Source organism: Chelonoidis abingdonii, chromosome 4 (genome assembly GCF_003597395.2).
Source record: "Chelonoidis abingdonii isolate Lonesome George chromosome 4, CheloAbing_2.0, whole genome shotgun sequence".
NCBI classification, from domain to species: Eukaryota; Metazoa; Chordata; order Testudines; family Testudinidae; genus Chelonoidis; species Chelonoidis abingdonii.
This window is the reverse complement of record NC_133772.1, coordinates 80,116,159-80,137,288: the sequence shown is the minus strand read 5'-3', so window position 1 is coordinate 80,137,288 and position 21,130 is coordinate 80,116,159. Positions and strand designations below refer to the sequence as shown.

The following is a 21,130-nucleotide window of genomic DNA, read 5'->3' as shown; positions in this document are numbered from 1 at the left end:
GGAGATTGTCCGGGCCCTCCGATTTTGTCCCATTAAGCTGTTCAAGTTTGGCCTCTACCTCAGATGCGGTAATATCCACCTCCATATCCACATTCATGATAAAGAGATTGCATTACAGTGTTTGTATTAGGTGAATTGAAAAATACTATTTCTTTTGGTTTTTTACAGTGCAAATACTTGCAATCAAAAATAAGTATAAATATAAAGTGAGCACTGTACACTTTCTAGTCTGTGTTGTAATTTAAATCAATATATTTGAAAATGTAGAAAACATCCAAAATATTTAAATAAATGGTAATCTATTATTAACAGTATGATTAATCACACAATTAATCACGATTAATATTTTAATTGCTTGACAGCCCTAATTTTATATATAAAAACATATCTGTTAATGAAGAGGGGTCACAGTGTTTTACCCTTATCAAAAAAACAAATGAGCAAAAAATAAAAATAAAGGAAATGAGGGAATATAGAAAAATAAAATATCATGATTTGGGGGAGCTGACTCATGATTTTTGAATGCTTAGCATTACTGAAATGATCAGATTTGTTAATTAGTAAAGTGAAAAGTAATGAGCTTATCTATAATTATAGACAAAGTGGCATTACTTGGGAAACATGGCATTTCTCTGGGAAGGGAATAATTCTGCAGAGAATCAGAAACACATTTTGCAGAGGCTCTCAGCATTTTCCCTCATTTCCTTTATTTTTATTTTTTTTCTCATTTGGTTTTTGATAGAGGTAAAACACAGTGACCCCGCTTCACTAACAGATACTATTCTATAGCCCACTTTCCATCCTCCTAGTTGTCTAGTTAGTATTCACTGAGCAAAGGCAAGAGAACATCAACTCCTCTGAGATGAAGGATGCTAGAGAGGTTTAGCTCTGTTTTCTAATCCTGGACTAAAGCCAGTCAGTCAGACTTTAGATTAGGGCTGTCAAGCAATTAAAAATTTTTATCACGATTAATTGCACTGTTAAACAACAATAGAATACCATTTGTTTTAAATATTTTTGGATGTATACTACATTTTCAAATATATTAATTTCAATTACAACACAGAATACAAAGTGTACAGTGCTCATTTTATATTTATTTTTTTATTACAAATATTTGCACTGTAAAAAACAAATTTATTTTTCAATTCACCTCATAGAAGTACTGTAATGCAATCTCCTTATCATGAAAGTTGAACTTACAAATATAGAATTATGTACAAAAAAACCTGCATTAAAAAATAAAACAATGTAAAACTTTAGAGCAGGAGTAGGCAACCTATGGCACGGGTGCCGAAGGTGCATGCGAACTGATTTTCAGTGGCACTCACACTGCCCAGGTCCTGACCACTGGTCCGGGGGCCTCTGCATTTTAATTTAATTTTAAATGAAGCTTCTTAAACATTTTAAAAACCTTATTTACTTTACATACAACAATAGTTTAGTTATATATTATAGACTTATAGAAAGAGACCTTCTAAAAACAGTAGAATGTATTACTGGCATGCAAAACCTTAAATTAGAGTGAATAAATGAAAACTCGGAATACCACTTCTGAAAGGTTGCCAACCCCTGCTTTAGAGCCTACAAGTCCACTCAGTCCTACCTCTTGGTCAGCCAATCTCTCAGACAAACAAGGTTAATTACAATTTGCAGAAGATAATCTTGCCTGCTTCTTGTTTACAATGTCACTTGAGAGTAAGAACAGACATTCGCATGGCAGTGTTGTAGCTGGCGTTGCAAGATATTTATGTTTCAGATGCGCTAAAGATTTGTATGTCCCTTCATGCTTCAACCACCATTCCAGAGGACAGGCTTCCATGCTGATGGTGGGTTCTGCTTGATAATGATCCAAAGCAGTGCGGACTGATGCATGTTCATTTTCATCATCTGAGTCAGAGGCCACCAGCAGAAGGTTGATTTTCCTTTTTGGTGGTTTGGGTTCTGTAGTTTCTGCATCTTGCTCTTTTAAGATTTCTAAAAGCATGCTCCACACTTCGTCCCACTTCAGATTCTTAAACCTTGAGTTGAGTGCTGTAGCTATTTTTAGAAATCTCACATTGGTACCTTCTTTGCATTTTGTCAAGTCTGCTATGAAAGTGTTCTTAAAACCAACATGTACTCGGTCATCATCCAAGCCTGCTATAGCATGAAATATATGCAGAATGTGGGTAAAACACAGCAGGAGACCTACAATTCTCCCTCCAAGGAGTACAGTCACAAATTTAATTGACACATTATTTTTTTAACGAGCATCATCAGCATGGAAGCATGTCCTCTGGAATGGTGGCCGAAGCATGAAGGGGAGTACATGTTTAGCATATCTGGCATGTAAATACCTTGCAATGCTGGCCATAGGCGCTGACTGTGTAGGTGCTCCAGGGCTGGAGCACCCACAGGGAAAAATTGGTGGGTGCTCAGCACCCACTGGCAGCTCACCTCCGCCTTCACTCCACCTTCTCTCCTGAGTGTACTGCATGCCCGCTTTTTTCTCCCTCCCTCCCAGCACTTGTGCCACGAAACAGCTGTTTCGTGTGGCTAGGAGGGAGGGGAGTGGAGGGGGAACACGGCACGCTTGGGGGAAGAGGCAGGGCCAAGGCAGGGATTTGGGGAAGGGGTCCAATAGGGGCAGGGAGAGGGTGGAATTGGGGCGAGGACTTTGGGGAAGGGATTGGAATGGGGCGGGGCAGGAGTGGAGGGTGCGAGCTCCCACCAGCACCAAGGAAAGGTGGTGCCTATGACACCAGCCACAAAAAGTGCCATTGGATCACCTCTTTTCACTTTCCGGTGACATAAATAAGAAGCAGGCAGCAGTATCTCCTGTCAATGTAAACTAACTTGTTTGTCTTAGTGATTGACGGAAGAAGTAGGATTGATTGGACTTGTAGGCTCTGAAGTTTTACACTGTTTTGTTTTCAAGTACAGTTATGTAACCAAAAAGACAATCTGCATTTCAAGTTACACTTTTACAATAAAGAGATTGCGCTACAGTAAGTCTGAGGTGAATTGAAAAATACTGTTTCTTTTATCATTTTTACAGTGCATATATTTGTAATAAAAAATAATATAAAGTGAGCACTGTGCACTTTGTATTCTATGTTGTAATTGAAATCAATATTGAAAACGTAGAAAAACATCCAAAAGTATTTAATAAATTTCAGCTGGTATTCTATTGGTGTAAGTGCGATTAATCATGATTAATTTGTGTGTGTTAATCACGTGAGTTAACTGCAATTAATTGACAGCTCTACTGTAGAGCAATTATTGCATCCCAGCGGGCCAACATCCTCTATGTGTGTAAAGACAATGAGTTCAGGGCTCATCACTGTCCTTCCTTTAACCTTTCACTACATAAAAGACCAAAACAAACATGGTCTCCACGTCTCTACAACAGAGAATTTTCTCACATCCTCTTTCACTTCACATGAAATTTTTCAGAATGACTCCAGAGTGCAGATACAGCTTGGCTTTTACTGATGCTGTCCTTGAGCCACAAAGTAGACACTTTCATTTCCTGAGCGTTTCTCCCCTTTCTTCTACCCTCTCTCCACCTTTGCATCTTTCTGAACAGTAGGGAACAACTACACCTCATTACCAACTTTTAACCTACAAAGAACTTATAAAAGAAAAAGCTCCAACTCAAATTGATATTAGTAATATCTGGACAAGTGGATATTTATAATTCCCCATCTTCTGGTACACAGTGCCGATACCTAATGTGGTACAACATACCTATCCACACCTGAATGCCCTGACGGCAGGGATACTTGGAGACAGACGGCGTTTATCTTTCAACATCACCAAAATATATTGGATTAAGAAAGTTTTTCTGAAGAGCAGAATTGATTGATAAATAATTCACTAAAGAGAAATACGGACTGTCCTCCCTTCACAAGAGTTGCTGCATATATGGGAGCATTACTGTGCATATATGGGTACAGCATTGTGTTACGTAACTTATGACATGGTGCAGGTTTGTTACCTATCTGTGGCATGTGGTCAGTGTGGTAACTCCTGAGATGGTGCATAATTATAATCATCATCATGATGTCTGAATTGCAGCTACTTTCTTATAGTATTTCAGTAACGTGCTGTGTTGTTGTCATCCTTTCATCTCTGAGAAGACAGTGGGAATTGCAACCTATCATGTAGATAGATGGTTTGCAATGTCTCATGTGACTGAATAGTAAAATCTGAGATTTGCATGATCTTTGGCAGTTATTGCAAATGTATGTATCTTGGTTGGGAGCTGCTTGCTTCCTAAGGGCTCTTTTTTCTTCAAGCTGTAGGAGCCAGCTCCAGTGATGGATTTTGATGCCCTGATGGAGACAATGGCACCACTTGTTACACAATTCAAATAAAAATGGAATTCATTGTTCAATAAGCCAGGTGACAGTGATTACCAGGGGGTGGGAATTAATAGCATTCTAAAAGTTAATCTAGTCATCTAGAAGAGCCTTAACAAGGAAGTTCTAGAGGTAGTAGAGGCTTTGACAGGAGTTCCAACAAATGAAGAGACATCCTGAAATACAGAAGAAACAATTGCTATGAAAAATGGCTACGGAAGGATTCAAGGAAGCCTGCTGGGAAGCACGCACAATGTTCCTATTTGAATGACGATTACAAAGTCTGCACAGTCTGTATGAAGCATAACTCGTTACCTCTTTGGTAGCCATGGTTATTGATGGTGGGAAGTTCCACAGATGAGGACTTGACACTGAGGACACCCAGAGTTTCATCCTGGGGTCAGTTACAGCATCCTCACTAATCTTAGTTGTTACATTGGGCTGCAGAGAAGTGGTCTTTGAAAAAAGCCAGCCCCAGCCTTTTGAGTGCTTTTAAAAGATTAACACTAGACCCCTCAAGCAGATCCAGAACAGGGTGAGGAGCCAGCGCAGAGCACTGTTAAACTATGCTCTCATCAGTTTGTCACCCAAAAGGTGGGCTGCTGCCTGTTGGATCAATTGGAACATCTGTGGTCAATCCTAGGCAGAATGTGTTGTGACAATCTAGACTGGTGAAACTGGTGACTGATCATTGTGACTAAGTCTGCATGTGAAAACAAAAGACTCAATCTTCTAGCTAGACAAATAATCCTTTGATATGATAGCCCAAATCCTCCTATTGGAACATTCCACCTTAGGCAACCCTAGACTGGATTCTGATGTTAGATTTGAACATTAAAAAAATGGCAAGAACCATCCTAATATCCTACTCAGACCACTTCCTCTTCCAGGTATAAAAAAAACACTCTCACATTGCAAGGCAAGAAACAACCACCCTCATGTTTCCCCATCTGAAAATGTGTAAACTGTTGGACCTTGCCAAATTTCAGACGTTGTTTACAGAAAAACAAAGAGCCCAAGGACTGGAATTAGTGAGGCAATACAACTACTCCTTGACTACTGCTATAGATCCCAAGCATCCCCTCTCACACATATTGACATGAATGACCTGTGATAGAAAAAGTAGAAAGGAAGAAAACAAGTATGGGTGGCCAAAAATCATTTGATACAAACAGACCCAGAGAAATAATTTCTACAGACTTTTGCCACTGTCACAAAGGAGGCAAAGGGTATGTTTACACTGCAATCACAGGGTGTGATTGCAGCTGAAGTAGACATACCTGAGCTAGCTTTAATCTAGCTAGCTTGGGTCCTGAAGCAGCGAAGCTGCGGCAGCACATGCTTGCCCCTTGAGAAATTACCCAGGGTTCCAGGTGGGCTTGTACAGCTTGTGCTGAAGCATGCGCTGCCGAGGCTTCATTGTTCCCATACCCAAGCTAGATCAGGTATATCTACCTGAGCTGCAATCACACTGTGATTGCAATGTAGTCATACTCCCCCCAAACCCCTACTTCTCCTCTGCTATAGCAGCACATGTTGCTGTGAACACATCATCCTGGGGTTCTCAGCACTGCACTGGCTCCCCAGTGAATGCAGAATTCAATTCAAAGTCAGTGTTCTGATTTTGAAAACCCTCTGTGGGATTGACACTAGCTACCAGAGAGACTGCCTCTCCCACTGTGACCACGATCTCCTGTGACAGCTATGTTAGACTAGAACAATGAAACCATCAAACCATGGGAGAAGCTCATGACAGTAGGAGACGACTTTCACAGGAGCTGGGGCTAGACGAAGGAACTCACTCCTGAAAGAAAAGAATGAGCACAGACCTCACCACATTCCAAACTAAATACAAACCTCATCTTTTCAGTTAGCTTTATCTCAGTAAGTTCTTTATGCAGCTACACCCAGAAACAGACACATTTACTCACATACACACGAACAAGCAACAATTCTAAACAACCCCAGTCCCCAAAACCCTATAAACTGATTAAGCTTCTCTCCCTTTTCAGTCTGAAGGAAAAGTGAGACTATTATTCTTATTTCTGCTTCTGATACTTGGAGAGTGCTCAGACACTTTGCGGATGGGGGACATAAGTACCTAGATACAGTCACATACAATGACATCACATCACAGAACAAAGATGAATTGTCCCTCTCTTTCTGACTTTAATGCAACTACACTTGGAACTGTTCCATCCACCACATGTCAGAAAGATGTTGACAGACGGGAGGGAATTCTGAGAAGAGCAAAAGCTTGATTAGGGGGCTGGAAAAACTGATTTATACAGAAAGATTAGAGAGCTAAGTATATACAACTAGGTTAAGTGACAATTAAAAGTATGTTGGAAGCGCACATGATAGCAGTCTGCAAATATGTAAAGGGTGAGACAAATGATTTTAAATGGTACAAGGGGCTAGAACAAGGAGTAACAGGGTATAAGTAAGAAAGGGAAAATTCAGGATGAATATCAGGGAGGACTTTTTGACAATTAGATGTATTAGATGGTGGAATACTGTCAAGGGACATGGTGGAAACCCCATCAAGTCAGACAGGTAGTGCTAGATTTTAAAACCCAAAGTACACACAAATTTGTGCTTATAATTGTTGACTGTGAGTGAAATGGAGCTTGCAAAGCCTCCAGCTGTCCCTTGGCAGATTCTAAATTATGCATCACCAATACAAAATTCTGCAGCACACAGAAAATTTGGGGCAGCATAAACTGAACAATAATCCAAAACTGAGACCTGTGTTGACTTTATATTCAAGATAAGTAATGCAAGAAATAGTGTACTGGTTGCCTTAATCTTTTTAATTAAAAAAACCCAAACAAATCCCTTTTGAATGTATCTGAATCTATCACAGAAATTTCTAGCGTGCCACAGAATTTAGCACTACCATGCTACAGAAATGAGGGAGGCTTGCCTCAGAATTTAGGCCCACTGTACAACAAAGTAAACAGGACTCACCGATAGCTCCTCTTCCCCCATCTCATCTTGTAAGAGAGTGTGTGGGGGGGGGGGGGGGTGAGCCATGGTTCCATGCGGACTCTACCAGTACACTATGCTCTTTCTGCAACATATAGATGTGATGGGGCCAAGTGGAAAATGAAAAAGATTATTTGTGAGGAGCAATCTGTAAATTTTTTTCTCTCTCCTCCTCACCCCACAATGAGGAAGACTGTGATGACATTGAGAGGCAAGAAAAATTATTGGAACATACTAGCCCATGGGTGAAATTAAAGAAAATTTACTGGCCCCTAAAAGAAACAACTTTACCTTTTGTCCAGAGAGCAAAGGGTCAGCATTTACCATTTCTGCAACATATAATATATTCCCTTTGAAACCGATTAGGTTTCTGCCTGATGGTATCATACTACTGAAAGTTGCCATAGGATGATTGGCCTCCATCAAGGCCATCTTGGAGATGATGAGATGCTGTTCACAGGCAGGATGATCTATGTAGAGTGTTATTTAGGGGTCTGGTCACTACATGGGGAAAGGGGGAACAGGGAGTGAAAAGGTTTGATGAATGCTGCATGTTTCTTACCTCTATATTAACAGAGAATTGTTCTATTTCTTTTAGACCATTACTGGGAGTATCACCCACACCACATGCACAGTGAGTTTGAGAGCTTCGGGGACAACCAATTTACAGAACTCCAGAGTGTACAGCCTCCTCAGCTGCAACAGCTCTATCGGCACATGGAGTTTGAGCAGATGCATGTCCTAGACTCGGGGATCCCAACCACACATATTGGCCTCAACCACCAGGTATGGTTGTCACCTTTTGCACAGAATATAGGATGACAGTAAAGGGCATGGAACAAGAGGCATCAGAGACTGAGCAGTGTTTTGCCAAAGGTGTTAGTGAAATGCAGGGTACAAGTTATGGATCTTGACGTAAAACTCCCTAAGGAAAGGGTTAAACAGAAAGCCTAGCCTAGAGTCCCATAGAAGGGTTGACTACAGCAACCACACAAAGGCAGTCACTAAGGAGAAGTGTGGGTTAAGCACATTTGTCTGGATGGCAGCTCACAGGCTGTCTCTTCACTGCTAAAGGAAATGTGATTTTTTAGAGCTGTGTAGAGAAAAGGTAATTCTGTTTGGTAGAGGATTTTGATATTTGGTTTCGTTCCACTTTTGAACATCAACATAAAATCAAAGATTTCAAATTTCTCCACAAATAAGAATGGAGCCCCAGCTCTGGGGTAGTCTACCTGGCAGGTTGCCCTGGAGCTGCAAACCCTGAGGTCCCTGACTTGAATGCAGTCTACCTGGCAGGCTGTTCTGAAAGCCACAGATCCTGGAAGCCCTGGCTCCAAGGCAGTTCTACAGAAATGGACACAATGGTGTCTTAGCTGAGGTTTTGCAGATGGAATTGCAGTGTAGGGCTGACCATAAATTATGAAACACGTGTTCTGGTGATTTTCAACACCCACTCATCCCTTGTAACACTTTAACAAACACGCAAAATTAAGGATCCACCCACTCCCTAATGCATTACATAATTCATGGAAGCCCCTTAGCTATTTATGCCATTAATGCTCAGAGTAAATAGGACTTGTGTATGTATATTGTTTTAATTAAACAGCCTAGGAGAAAATACCCTGCGTCTATGTGGCTAATTTTTCTTCCAACAGGAAACTCATCCACTGCAAAGCCTCAAAATCTACCACATAACAAACACAACAATAGTATGTGAAATGTAGACTATAGGGTGCAGATGCAAACAGAATCAGGTACTGACAAAAAGACAGGAAAAAAAAATGTGTGGGACACCACTCTGCGAGGAGCTACAAGCTGTGCCAGTTCCAGCATTTAGACAAGCTGCTAAAATGCAGTGACTGACCATTATGTCCATCCGAAGGCTGAGAATGAGCATTGACCCCACTTTGTTTCCTTGTAAACATCACAGAATGGCAGCAGAGAAGGAGATTTTGCCCGTCCCGCTGCTATGTTCCACTCACCCATCCGCACCTTGTCTGGCATTTCAGTACAGAGGTGATAGGGCTAGTTCCGTCCATGGAACCTAAAACAGGGAAAGAACAGGTTACAAAATAGACAAATTAGATCTATTAAGGATGATAGGATGATTTTCATCATGGTACTTAGGGAACTAGCTGAAGCAATCTCAGAACTCTTTGCAATTATCTTTGAGAACTCATGGAGGATGCGTGAGGTCCAGAAAGACTTGAAAAGGGCAAACACAGTACCTATCTTTAAAAAGGGGAACAAAGAAAATCCAGAGAATAATAGACCAGGCAGCCTAACTTCGATATCCAGAGAGATAATGCAAAAAATTAACAAACAATCAATATGTAAGCACTTAGAGCAGCGGCTCTCAAACTGTGTGGGTAGGGACCCCAAAGTGGGTTGGGACCTCATTTTAATGTGGTAGCCAGGGCTGGCTTAGATTTGCTGGGGCCCAAGACCAAAGCCAAAGTCTGAGCCCCATCACATGGAGTCAAAGTCGAAGCCAGAGGGCTTCAGCCCTGGGCGCTGCGGCTCAGGTTACAGGCCCCCTCAAGCCCAGGGTCTTCGGCTTTACCCCCTCCCCCAGGGGAGTGGGGCTTGGGCTTCCCACCCTCCCCCCGGGGCAGCAGGGCTTAGGCAGGCTCAAGATTCAGTCCCCCCTACTGGGGTCATGTAGTAATTTTTGTTCTGAGAAGGGGGTTGTGATGCTACGAAGTTTGAGAACACCTGACTTAGAGGATAATAGGGTTATAAGGAATAGCCAGCATGGATGTTGAGAACAAATCATGCCAAATCAATCTAATTGCTTTCTCTGACAGGGTTACTGGCCTAGTGGATAGGAAGGAAGCAATAGATGTGATATCTTAATTTTAGCAAGGCTTTTAACACAGCTCCACATGACATTCACATAAGCAAACTATGGAAATGCGGTCTAGGTGAAATTATAATAAAGTGGATGCACAACTGGTTGAAAAACTGAACTCAAAGAGTATTTATTAATGGTTTGCTGTCAAACTGGGAGGACATATCTAGTGAGGTTTTGCAGGAGTCAGTCTTAGGACTGGCACTATTCAATAATTTCATTAATGACTTGGGTACTGGAGTGGAGAGCATACTTATAAAATCTTCAGACATCAAGCTGGGAGGGGTTGCAAATACTTTAGAGGCAAGAATTAAATTTCAAAGTGATCTCGAGAGTTTAGAGAATTGGTATGAAATCAACAAGATGAAATTCAGTAAAGACAAATGCAAAGTACTACATTTAGGAAGGAAAAAAATCAAATGCACAAGGTGGGCAATAATTGGTGAGGTGGTAGTACTGCTGAAAAGAGTCTGGGGGTTATGGTGGATCACAAATTGAATGTGAGTCAGCAAGGTGATGCAGTTATGAAAAAGGCTAATATAATTCTGGGGTATAATAATAAGAGTGTCATATGTAAGACAAGGGAGGTAATTGTCCTACTGCACTCAGCACTGGTAAAGCCTCAGCTGAAGAACTGTATCTAGTTCTGGGATATACACTTTAGGAAAGCTATGGATAAATTGGAGAGAGTCCAGAGGTGACCAACAAAAATGATAAAGGATTTAGAAAACCTGACTTATAAGGGGAGGTTAAAAAAAAAAACAAAAACAAAAACCCACTGGGCATGTTTAGTCTTGAGAAAAACAGACTGAGCTGGGATCTGTCTTCAGATACGTTAAGGGCTGTTATAAAGAGGATGGTGGTCAACATGTCCACTGATGGTAGAACAAGAAGTAATGGGCTTAATCTGCAGCAACGGAGATTTAGGTTACATGTTCGGAAAAAAATTTCTAAGTACAAGAGTAGTTAAGTTCTGGAATAGGCTTCAAAGGGAGGTTGTGGAATCCCCGTCATTGGAGGTTTTAAAGAACTTGTTGGACAAACACCTGTGAGGGATGGTCTAGGTTTACTTGGTCCAGCCTCAGCACAAGGGGATGGACTTGATGGCTTCTCAAGGTTCCTTCCAGCGTTACATTTCTATGTTCTCCTCAAAGAGTAATCTGGAGTGCAGCTGTAACCTATTGGTGAATGTGGTTTACAGAGCTCCTTCTGTGAAGAGGCTATAAGTGTTACAATCCCCAGTTAGGGAGCTTTAGCTCAAGCTATAGCAGCTCATGCATTTAGTGCTGAGCGCTGTGGTTTAATCCCCCTAAGTGTTGGTGCAGATGGCAGTCATCATTCAATTACTGTTACAAGGCATTTTCAAGGAAACAGAAGCAGGAGGCCAACTTTCATCCGTATGCTGAATGTGCTAGTCACTACAGTCACGTGAGATCAAAGCAGTAGTTTGTTACTGAGGGAGGGACATACAAGAAGTTAGCTATCAAAAAAATTGGAACAGTCCCATTATTTTGTGAGACCAAATCTGAGTTCCAGATTGTCCTTGGACAGGTCTTCTTAAGAAAGTTTACTTAGCTTATCCATAACAGCTCTCAGCAGACAACACTGTAAGGAAAAGGAAAGGCTGTGTGGAAGAAGGAAAGAAGAAGAGTGGACAGAGGAAAAATAAATAAAGAGCAGCAATACTTAGGTAGTAGCAGAGTGTGGAAAGTAGCCAGCAGTTTCTAAGACCTCTCCTCTCCACGATTGCATTAATCATCTGCCTCTGCAAGCACCCCAACAGGAAAAGTGACTCATTGTGTAATATTTTCAGGATATCGTACATATCACATATTCTGAATTTCACATACCGATGCAATATGTATTACCAAAAATATAGCAGATATGGAAAGTATATATAGTATGCAAGAAACTTATTCTGCCTCCTGAGGCACTATCTACATCTTATCCCTACCCTCTTTCTCGAGGCATCATTCATCCTTCCTCTCCCACAGCACCATCCCATGCTCTTTTCCCCCACCTCCAGGGGCATTGTTCAGCTTTGTCCTCTTTCCCCTTTTGGTACCACACTCACCAACCACCTCCTGCTTCTCCCTCCAGAGGTACCATTCCCCATTTCTCTCCCATCTACTCACCTCCCACCCCCACCCCACCCCACCCCCACCTCTCCCTTCCTTCTCATCCCTGAAGTTGCAGTTTGTTCAACTGTAAAACACTTAAGGTGACTCTGTGGTGAGGTTTGGAGTTTCACTCTGGGGCATCTGACAGGAAACTTACACACACTCTTACCCAATCACAGCCCTTCCTGCCATGCTCGCCTCCAGCCAATCTGCCAACTCACTAACCGCCAGCCACTGCACCCTTCAACCAATCCACTTGCACACTCCTTATTGGGACATTCCAGGATGGTTTGAGACTCATCAGAAAAGTACCAGTCATTCAGTGTCTGACCCCAGACTGGGCACTGTGAGTCATGAACAGACCATGCACTCCCTCCCAACTTCACCTAACCCTGCGCTGAGGGAGTCATACGCAGAACACCCTTCTCCCTCCAGCACTAGGTGGGAAGGGAGGTTAGTTCAAGAGGCCCTCAATCTCCTGGGTTATCAGTTTAGCACATTTCACCAGCATCATATTGGATGTGGTGTTTTGGGGGGAGTGGAAGAAGTAACCGCCTTATTCCCCTACCTCCTGCACTATTTGGACCCACACAGCAATGTCCCTTCATTGGTGGCAGAGGAGAGGTTTCCTTATTGTTAACCTCTTGCATGGTCTCTGTACCTTGCCTGCCTGACTTCGATGCGATTCACAGGAGGATGAAATATACCCCATGGTCTCACTATCACAAAAGTGTGAGGAGATAGTGCCCATATTTTCTCCTGCACTGAACTCTGGCACAAGGGGTGGAGGTGGCAATCAAAGAGCAGCTCTTGCATTCCCAAGATCCATCTGCTCCGGCCCTGATGTAAAGGTCTGCACTTGCTCATGCCAAGGGATCACATGTCAGTTAAGTATTGGCAGAGCAGAAGTACACTCCACCTTGTCACTGACTTACTCCCAACACCAGGCATTCAGCATAGGAACTGGCTACACCAGCTCTACACCAGGTGAAAGGTCTACACTGGGGAATTCTCAGATGGCCAGTTAGGGTCTGATTCCAGCCATTTATCATCACCTAAGTGGTGCAAAAATCTGACCCATTATGGTACACCTCCCACCTTAGTGTTGAGCATCCTCCCTTCTCAAAGCAGGTGAGGAGCAGAGAGAGCTGTCCCCAGTCCAGGTGGGATATGCCCCTGCAATGTTAGAATCTTCTCACAGTGCCCAATCTCTTCAGCAATAAGACAGGCAAAGAGTAGCAGATATATACCAGATAGACAAGAGGAAGATATGGTAAACAGCAGCCAGTTTTAAAATGGCTACTTTGTGGCTACAAGTATTTAGAATTGCCAAATTTAAAGGGGCTGCCCCAGAAAGTCTCTCTTAGAAAAAGATCCTATAAGAGGGTGGCTCTGGACTGGGGAAAGTTAACAAGGACCAGGAAGTCACCAAGGAATGTGCTGCTTCTGTATTTCCCCCACTATATCACCGGCACCATGGGGGTTCCCCCACACACATTTAAAGGTGATTGTTGTGAATCCTCCCCAGAAGGTCTTTCTGGAGAAAGCTCATCCCAGCAAATTCCACTCACAGGAATAATCTGACACCCAAAGACATCTGTTAAATGAATATACTGTCTCCACATTAGAAAAGTGGTGGAGTCTCATCCTGTCAGAAAAATAGATACTTTGCATGACTATTGCCACACCCCTCTAAGAATCTCCTTTAGAGGCAATACATCCACCACTCCCCTAGCAGGCAGGAAGATACCACAGTGATGGGCATGTACACCTGATTAGAGAAAATTCTCTCTCTTGTACAGGTGAGGAAACCGAGGCACAAAGAGGTGCTGTGATTGCGCAGGGCCTAAACTAGAACTCACTTCTGTCTTCCACTGCTTCATCCTCCCCCTTTTAAATGGGTCAAGACTACTTTAAATGGGTCAAGACAGTTTTTGTTCAACTTGACTGGTCCTCTGAATAGGTTTAAACCACACAGTGTTTAAGTGACAGCAATTAAATCTCTACTTATGATCTTAAATAATCTCATGCACCTGTCACTCTCTCCCTTCCTTTCTGTTAATCTCCCCTCACACCTAACCTTTTCATTTTTTGTCCCTTGCTCTGTCACTTTCTCCTCCCCACACCATTCTTCCCCTCTTCTACAGGTCTCCTATTTGCCTCGGATGTGCGTACAGTATTCCTCTCCACATCAGCCCAGCTCTGATGAGGAGGATATGGAGAGGCAGAGCCCCCCTTTGGAGGTATCAGATGGGGAGACTGATGGTGTGGACCCACGTCCTGGAATTATACATGGAGAGCCAGGTCAGTAAACCCAGAGAGGCTACATTGAGCCACAAGTGTGCAGACTGTGTTGGTATGATGTTGACAGATAGTGTTAAAGATTTAACTGTGTTTGCCCCTTCACTCAACCCCTAGAAGCTTCTTATCTTCTGAAATCATCGTGGCTACATCCCCATTTCTCTCTCTGATCTTCTCTCCCCTTGTATACCTATCTTTTCTGCTTTTCTGATTCTGGCCTCATTTCAATCACCCCTTGGTCCTTTCCTCTGCCAGAAGTTGATCTTCTGGTGCCTCTGCTTTCAGGAACAGTCGACCTGCCTCCACCCCTCAGACTTTCCATCTCTTTCTAAAAAGTGCGTAGAACCCATCCATTATATGCAGTCTATAAACAGAATGTGTTTCTAGTTACTCACACTTGATTACTATCACCAGTCCTTCACACCTTCACACAGGGCGTGATCCCAACTTCACTGAAATTAAAGGGATTCCTTCCACTGACTTTAGTGAACTTTGGATCAGGGCCCTAGGCCCCTGGCCCTACCTATTCTAACTTCTTATTGCTGTAATAAATACCTAACATTAATATAGAGATTTATACGTTGAAAGTAGTGCACTGGTTTTCACCCTCACAACAACTCTGGAAAGTAGATATTATCCCCTTTTATAGATGGGAAAAAGTGAGGCAGTGAGCTTAAGGGTCTGATTTTCAGAAGTGCTGAGCACTTACAGCTTCCCTTGAAGTTGATAGGAAGTGTAGATGTTCAACACCTCTGAAAAAAATCCAACACTAACTCCCTTGAGTAGAACAAACCAGTGTCCGGGCTGGGGTTAGATCTCAGGAGGTGCTAGGTCTTATACCTGTACTCAGTGCACCAGGCTACACTACATCTCAGCATCATCTATCTCTATAACTGCTGTACATTGAAGAATTTCTTCGAATAGCATGTTAGCAAAAACAACAGTATGAACTGTGTAAGCTTCCCCATTCCATGCTACACACTTGAAACCATGAAGCTGTCTCACCACTGCCTTCTCTCTCTGACCCTCACACAGGCAGCAAGAAGAAAATCCGTTTGTATCAGTTCCTTCTGGACCTTCTTCGAAGTGGAGAGATGAAGGACAGCATCTGGTGGGTGGACAAGGAAAAAGGCACTTTTCAGTTCTCCTCCAAACACAAAGAGGCACTGGCACACCGCTGGGGCATCCAGAAGGGCAACCGCAAGAAAATGACCTACCAGAAGATGGCACGGGCACTGAGAAACTACGGCAAGACGGGGGAAGTCAAGAAGGTCAAGAAGAAGCTGACCTACCAGTTTAGCGGAGAGGTAATGGGAAGGGGAAGCACTGATAGGAAGCATTATCCTCACTGAGCACAGGCCTTGGGACCCTGAGCAAACCAAACAATGAAGACCTCCTGGCTGGATACTGGCAAAGGAGACGGACGCATCTTTCTCTTTGCTTCACGTGCCCACTTCTCTACCTTGTCAGGGCTTTTAACGTCCGATGTTTCTGGTACGAATTCCCTTCTTCAGCACTTGAGAATCCTACAGATAAGAGAATTCTGCTCCCATCCAACAAGCTGGACAGAGCTGGGAAATTTTAGAAGTGTATAAATATATTATTGTCAGAAAATATTTGTTTGATTGTGTTGTAATTAATGGATACAGCTGATGAGGTTTTGCCCTTCAAAGGCAGTGCTGTGTCATCTTCAGTGACACTGCATTAGCTTACAGCTTTTAAACTAGCATTAATACAGGCTCTGCTGCAGCTCTCAACAGCTAGAGAGAAGTTTGCAGATCTTGGAAAGATAACTGTTCTGTTTAAATAGTAATAACATGTATATATTTAATAAAATTTGATATAATGAAGTCTTGGTGTTTGCATGACAGATGGCTGCTTCACAAACTAGTCTCACTTGCATTTACACAGTATCAGCTCAAGTATGGTAACTGGGTATAGAGAAGAACAGGCTCCCGGACTTTATCAACATTTAATGTCTCCATGGGCTTCTTATTTCCCTGGAAATGTTAGAAGCATTCTCAGACTATGAAACAAAAGTGAGTAGGAATCACAGTATAGGAAGCTATTGAATCCTAAAAGTCACTAGGAACCTGAAAAATGCACACACTAAAGTCTCAGATCACCACTGCCATGCATGCTGTATCACCATTTTCACCTGTGCATATTAAATGCAAAGCAGGTCCACCAATTCAGAATTTTCCACTCACTTATACTGATGGTTGCAATTTACAACCACACATTGCTATAAACATAATTGGCTTACATTAACCCATGTTGGGTATATCTACACCCAGGGTTTATCTATACTTGAAATATTACAACAGCACAGCTGCAGGACTTCAGTGAAGATACTATCTATGCTAATGGGGGGGGTTCTCCTGTTGGCATAGGTAATCCACCTCCTTGAGAGGCAGTAGCGGGGTTAGGTCAGTAAAGCTATGTCTTTCAGGGGTGTGGATTTTTCACACTCCTGAGAGATGTAGCTATGCCAAAGTTAAGTTTTCAGTGTAGACCAGCCCTTATTCCTCTTTCACTCATCCTCTCTCCCTTGCTCCTTCCTGGACTATGTCTACACTATCACTTACATCGGCAAAATTTACGTCCCTTAGGGGTGTGAATATTCCACCATCTCTGAGCGACATAGTTAATCCACCCCAATGAGTGGCGGTAGCTTTGTCGACAGGAGAGCTCTCTCCTGTGTGCACAAAGTGGCTACATGAGAGATCTTACAGCGGTGCAACTGAATCTGTACAGCTGTGCCACTGTAAACTCTCTAGTGTAGACATAGCCCTGTTTGTTACATCCACTCTTGCATTTTGTCTTAATTTAGATTGTGAGCTCTTTTGCATAGTGACTGTCCTTTTACTGTGTCTTTTACAGTGCTTAGCACAATTGATTACAACCAGATCTTAACTGTGGCTTCTAGGCACTATTGTAAAGCAAATAATAAACTAATAACTCTGTATAGATACAAGTTATTTCACAGCGCAAAGTATTAACCAGCTTTACTGGATTCCATAAAAACAAAAAAACAAACAAAGAAAACCAGCCTATTTTAGGAGAATGTTAAGACTTCATGGCTCTAGTTAAGCTCTCAAAAATTAGGAAATGTCATATTTAAGATACCATGTGAACCTTTATTCCGCCTCCTCCCTCCCCGTGCACATGTATTACAATAGTCTAATTACATGATCACAGACTACCAAATAATTTTTCTGCATCCTGAAATGCTCAACTGATAGCAAAGAGATTTCTGAAGAGCATTGCTTTAAAGCAACAGTCCATGAGTATTGTACAAGATGCATAGTATATATTCACAGTTTATAATATGCACCTTGCATGTACAGTTGGAAGGTGTAACAAAGGTCTCTAAAACAGCTGGAAGGGAGATTAAAATACCATAATTCAGGAGAGCAGACCAGACTGAAAGCTGGGATTAAAGATCCTCCTTCTTATTTAAACATTCAACAGTGACATAGGCTGTCAAACATGGTGATGAGGAACACATGGGCAAACAAGAAACTGATTTCTTAGAGCTTGATCTGGAGAAGTGCTAAGCACCTTCATGTCTCATTGAAGCCTGTGGGAGACAAGAGTGCTCAGCACCTGCAGGACTGAGTCTTTAAAGTTATATTCCAAATTAGTCAATTTTGTCTACAGTAACAGTCCCACTGAGGAAGTGAAGAGACTGATTTCATCACTGTGCAGTGGTAATTCCCTGGAACCAGACAGGAAGAAGCAGCTGCTTTAACAAAATGCACAAAGTGTTTTTTTCCAAGTATGTAACTTTTTCCAGTGTCTTGACTCAGGAACATGGTAAATATATTTACTGCTGGTAGAAATCTGAGAATTACAGCTAGCCAAGAGTTTCAGAACTTTAATCAACAGCAGCAGTTGCTGACAGGGGGACTGCTTTTTCTTTTAACTTTCAAAAAAATCTTGAAGCCTTTCTTTAAATCAATGCTCTTCAGAAATCTCTTTGCTATTAGTTGAGCATTTATATGCTCAGATGGTGTCGTGTTATAGCAGAGATTGTAAAACTGTCCTAAGGAAGCCTTTTATAATTTTAGAAGCAACTTAGTGATCTGCTTTCTACATAACACAACACTATTACCATTAAACTCCATTTGCCTCATTGTGGTAGACTTTGTGGGCCGGTACCTCTGTTGAACCTGAGACAGTTCTCAATGGAAGGCCGGAACAACTCCTACCAATGACTGTCTTCAGGATTTCTTCAGTGCTGATTTTGAAGTTGAGAGCTTCTTCCCTAGTCATGTCTTTTCTCTTTGGCACTGAGGGTGACTCAGCTCCAGGAACTATCTAGAAGCAAGACATTTGTCCCTTTCTTACCTGAGACGAGAGGAAGGAAGAGAATTCCTCATGAAAATATGAGTTATGTCCTCATCCCCAACACAGCTGGCACAGTAAAACTGGCCTAGAATAGCCTCACAGTTGCTGATATCAGAGCTTGGTAGACAGGTATCATTTCCTCTTACAGGGAAACTATGATGATTCAAACAGAACAAATCTGTGATAGACGATATGTGAGCATGGCTGGAAGATCTTAAATCAGGTATTTCCAGCTCACCAGGGAGTTCTCAGATATGAGAGTTCCCATTTGCTTTTCTGTTTCTCCAGGAAGTAGCAGATAGAGAAAACAAACATTGAAATTTAATAGAAATTCAAATTTAAAATGAAAAACTCTGATGAGCAATTTGAGATCTGACAGACAGGACTCCGAAGGAGGGGAGGCCTGTGTGCTTCATTCATAATCTAACTTTTGAGCAGTTGCTTTGATCTCTAATATAAAGCTTCAATGCCTACCTTAGTTTCAGGTCCATGAAATATGGAGCTATACTCCACATGGGGCTCTCCGAAAACAATTTCATGGGGAACAGGAAATATTTATTACTAAAACATTTTTTGCAAAAAAAATTCTGAATGTAATTTTAGCAAGTAGTTTAAAATAATGGTGTTAATCTCCAAAGCCAAGATCTTTTCTCTTCCTCAAGTTAATGTTTTGAAATATTTTTAGAAACAATACTAAATCCCCATCTGCATCTGGTTAGATTTGTCATCTGTGGCATAGGGATTTGAATAATAAGGTGCCCTAGCTGCCAAGGGAACCAAAAGGTCTTTTTTCTCTGTAATAGTATCTGTTATATCTCATCCAGCTGAACTGTTCTAGATAGCTGTCTGTCTGATGAAGCTGAATTGCTTCCACCCCATCACACACTCAAACAGGAGCTGTTCTGCAATTTTAGAGAAAAAGTTTGAGCAAATATGTGACAGCCTCAGTAACTTCAAGGAAGCTAAAATGAAGTAGAAAACAGTGACCTTCCCATCTTCTTTGACTGAGTGTGGCCCAATCACAGGGTGCTGAAGGAATTTAGTCTGGACCATAATCAGCAACGTGAAACTATGATTAGTAAAACCTTGTAGGAATATCTGACAGCCACGGCTGATGGAAATCATCAATGACTCCCTCAAGCAGGGTATTCATTCAGCCTGCAGATATAAAACATTTTAATCTGGTCTATGCTCAAGAAACCCATTCTTCACTTTATCTGTCTTAATTACTGTCTGGCTCCTAATCAATCCTTTTAGAAATATTATTCAAAAAAAAGTATTAGCGAGCTAACTCTAGCAATATCTATTGTCTTACAATGTTTTGCCCCTTTCTGATGAAACATCAGGCTATCGATAGGCGGAGAAACTGTGCTGGTTGCATGAGTGACATTCCACTTATAGCCATATGTAGAGGTAGAGCATTTATGCTAGTACTGTGCAACCTATGAGCCACCTTTTGACATCAACAGTCATGAGACGCTGCAGTTCTACCTGAGACGCAGCATAAGCAAGGCTATGGTGAGACAGGAGAGTGAAGATATGGAGTGGAGGACATGAAGCAGGGAGGAGGCGAGGGACAATGCAAGAAAAGGGTATGTTAGGGAGGCCAGGGATATGCAAAGGATTGTAGGGGTGGGGTTGTGGTGGAGAGGAATGCAGTCTCTGCTGTGGCGGATTAATGATTTTGCTGCCACCAGCCCCTTGAACTTGTTTTAGTATTTTTACAAATTCGTTTGAACTAAAATGAATCTAAATATCATTAAAATAATTGAACATTTACAAGTTTTATTATAAATAAAATTACAAGTACAGAGGACCCTTGCTTGAACACGTGTCTGTATAGCGTGATTTCACTTATAGCGTGGGATCGCACATGGATCCAAAACTGAGAACCGCTTAATTTCTTCCTTCCATTCATATTATTAATGTTTAGGATTCTCGCGAGTATGTTTACTAAATGGCACCGCACCATCATTGTTGGTTTCAATACACGCTATGATTTGTCAAATCGTGGCATCACTGATGCTGCTATTACAAAAATGCTGCTATTATAAATTTGCTGCCCCTGCAAATTTGCCGCCCTAGGCCTAGGCCGACAATAATATGCTGCTGAGTCTCTGGGGTTTAAGGATTCCATCTAAGCGCCTATCTCAACTCCCTGGGCAGCACTG

The 21,130-nt window shown here is 42.0% G+C and overlaps 2 protein-coding genes across 2 annotated transcripts in view; one reads left to right on the top strand and one right to left on the bottom strand.

Annotated features, from left to right (window-relative positions):
- The window catches only part of SPI1 (Spi-1 proto-oncogene), a 28,964-nt gene extending 12,508 nt beyond the window's left edge, over positions 1-16,456 (top strand). Inside the window, exons 3-5 of the mRNA XM_075065344.1 lie at positions 7,933-8,120; positions 14,453-14,609; positions 15,642-16,456. Coding sequence (XP_074921445.1) covers positions 7,933-8,120; positions 14,453-14,609; positions 15,642-15,958 — 662 coding nt within the window. The 3' untranslated portion in view covers positions 15,959-16,456. The remainder of the gene's footprint in view (positions 1-7,932; positions 8,121-14,452; positions 14,610-15,641) is intronic.
- The window catches only part of FAM180B (family with sequence similarity 180 member B), a 404,198-nt gene that overhangs the window by 337,712 nt on the left and 45,356 nt on the right, over positions 1-21,130 (bottom strand). The gene's annotated exons all lie outside the window — the stretch shown is intronic.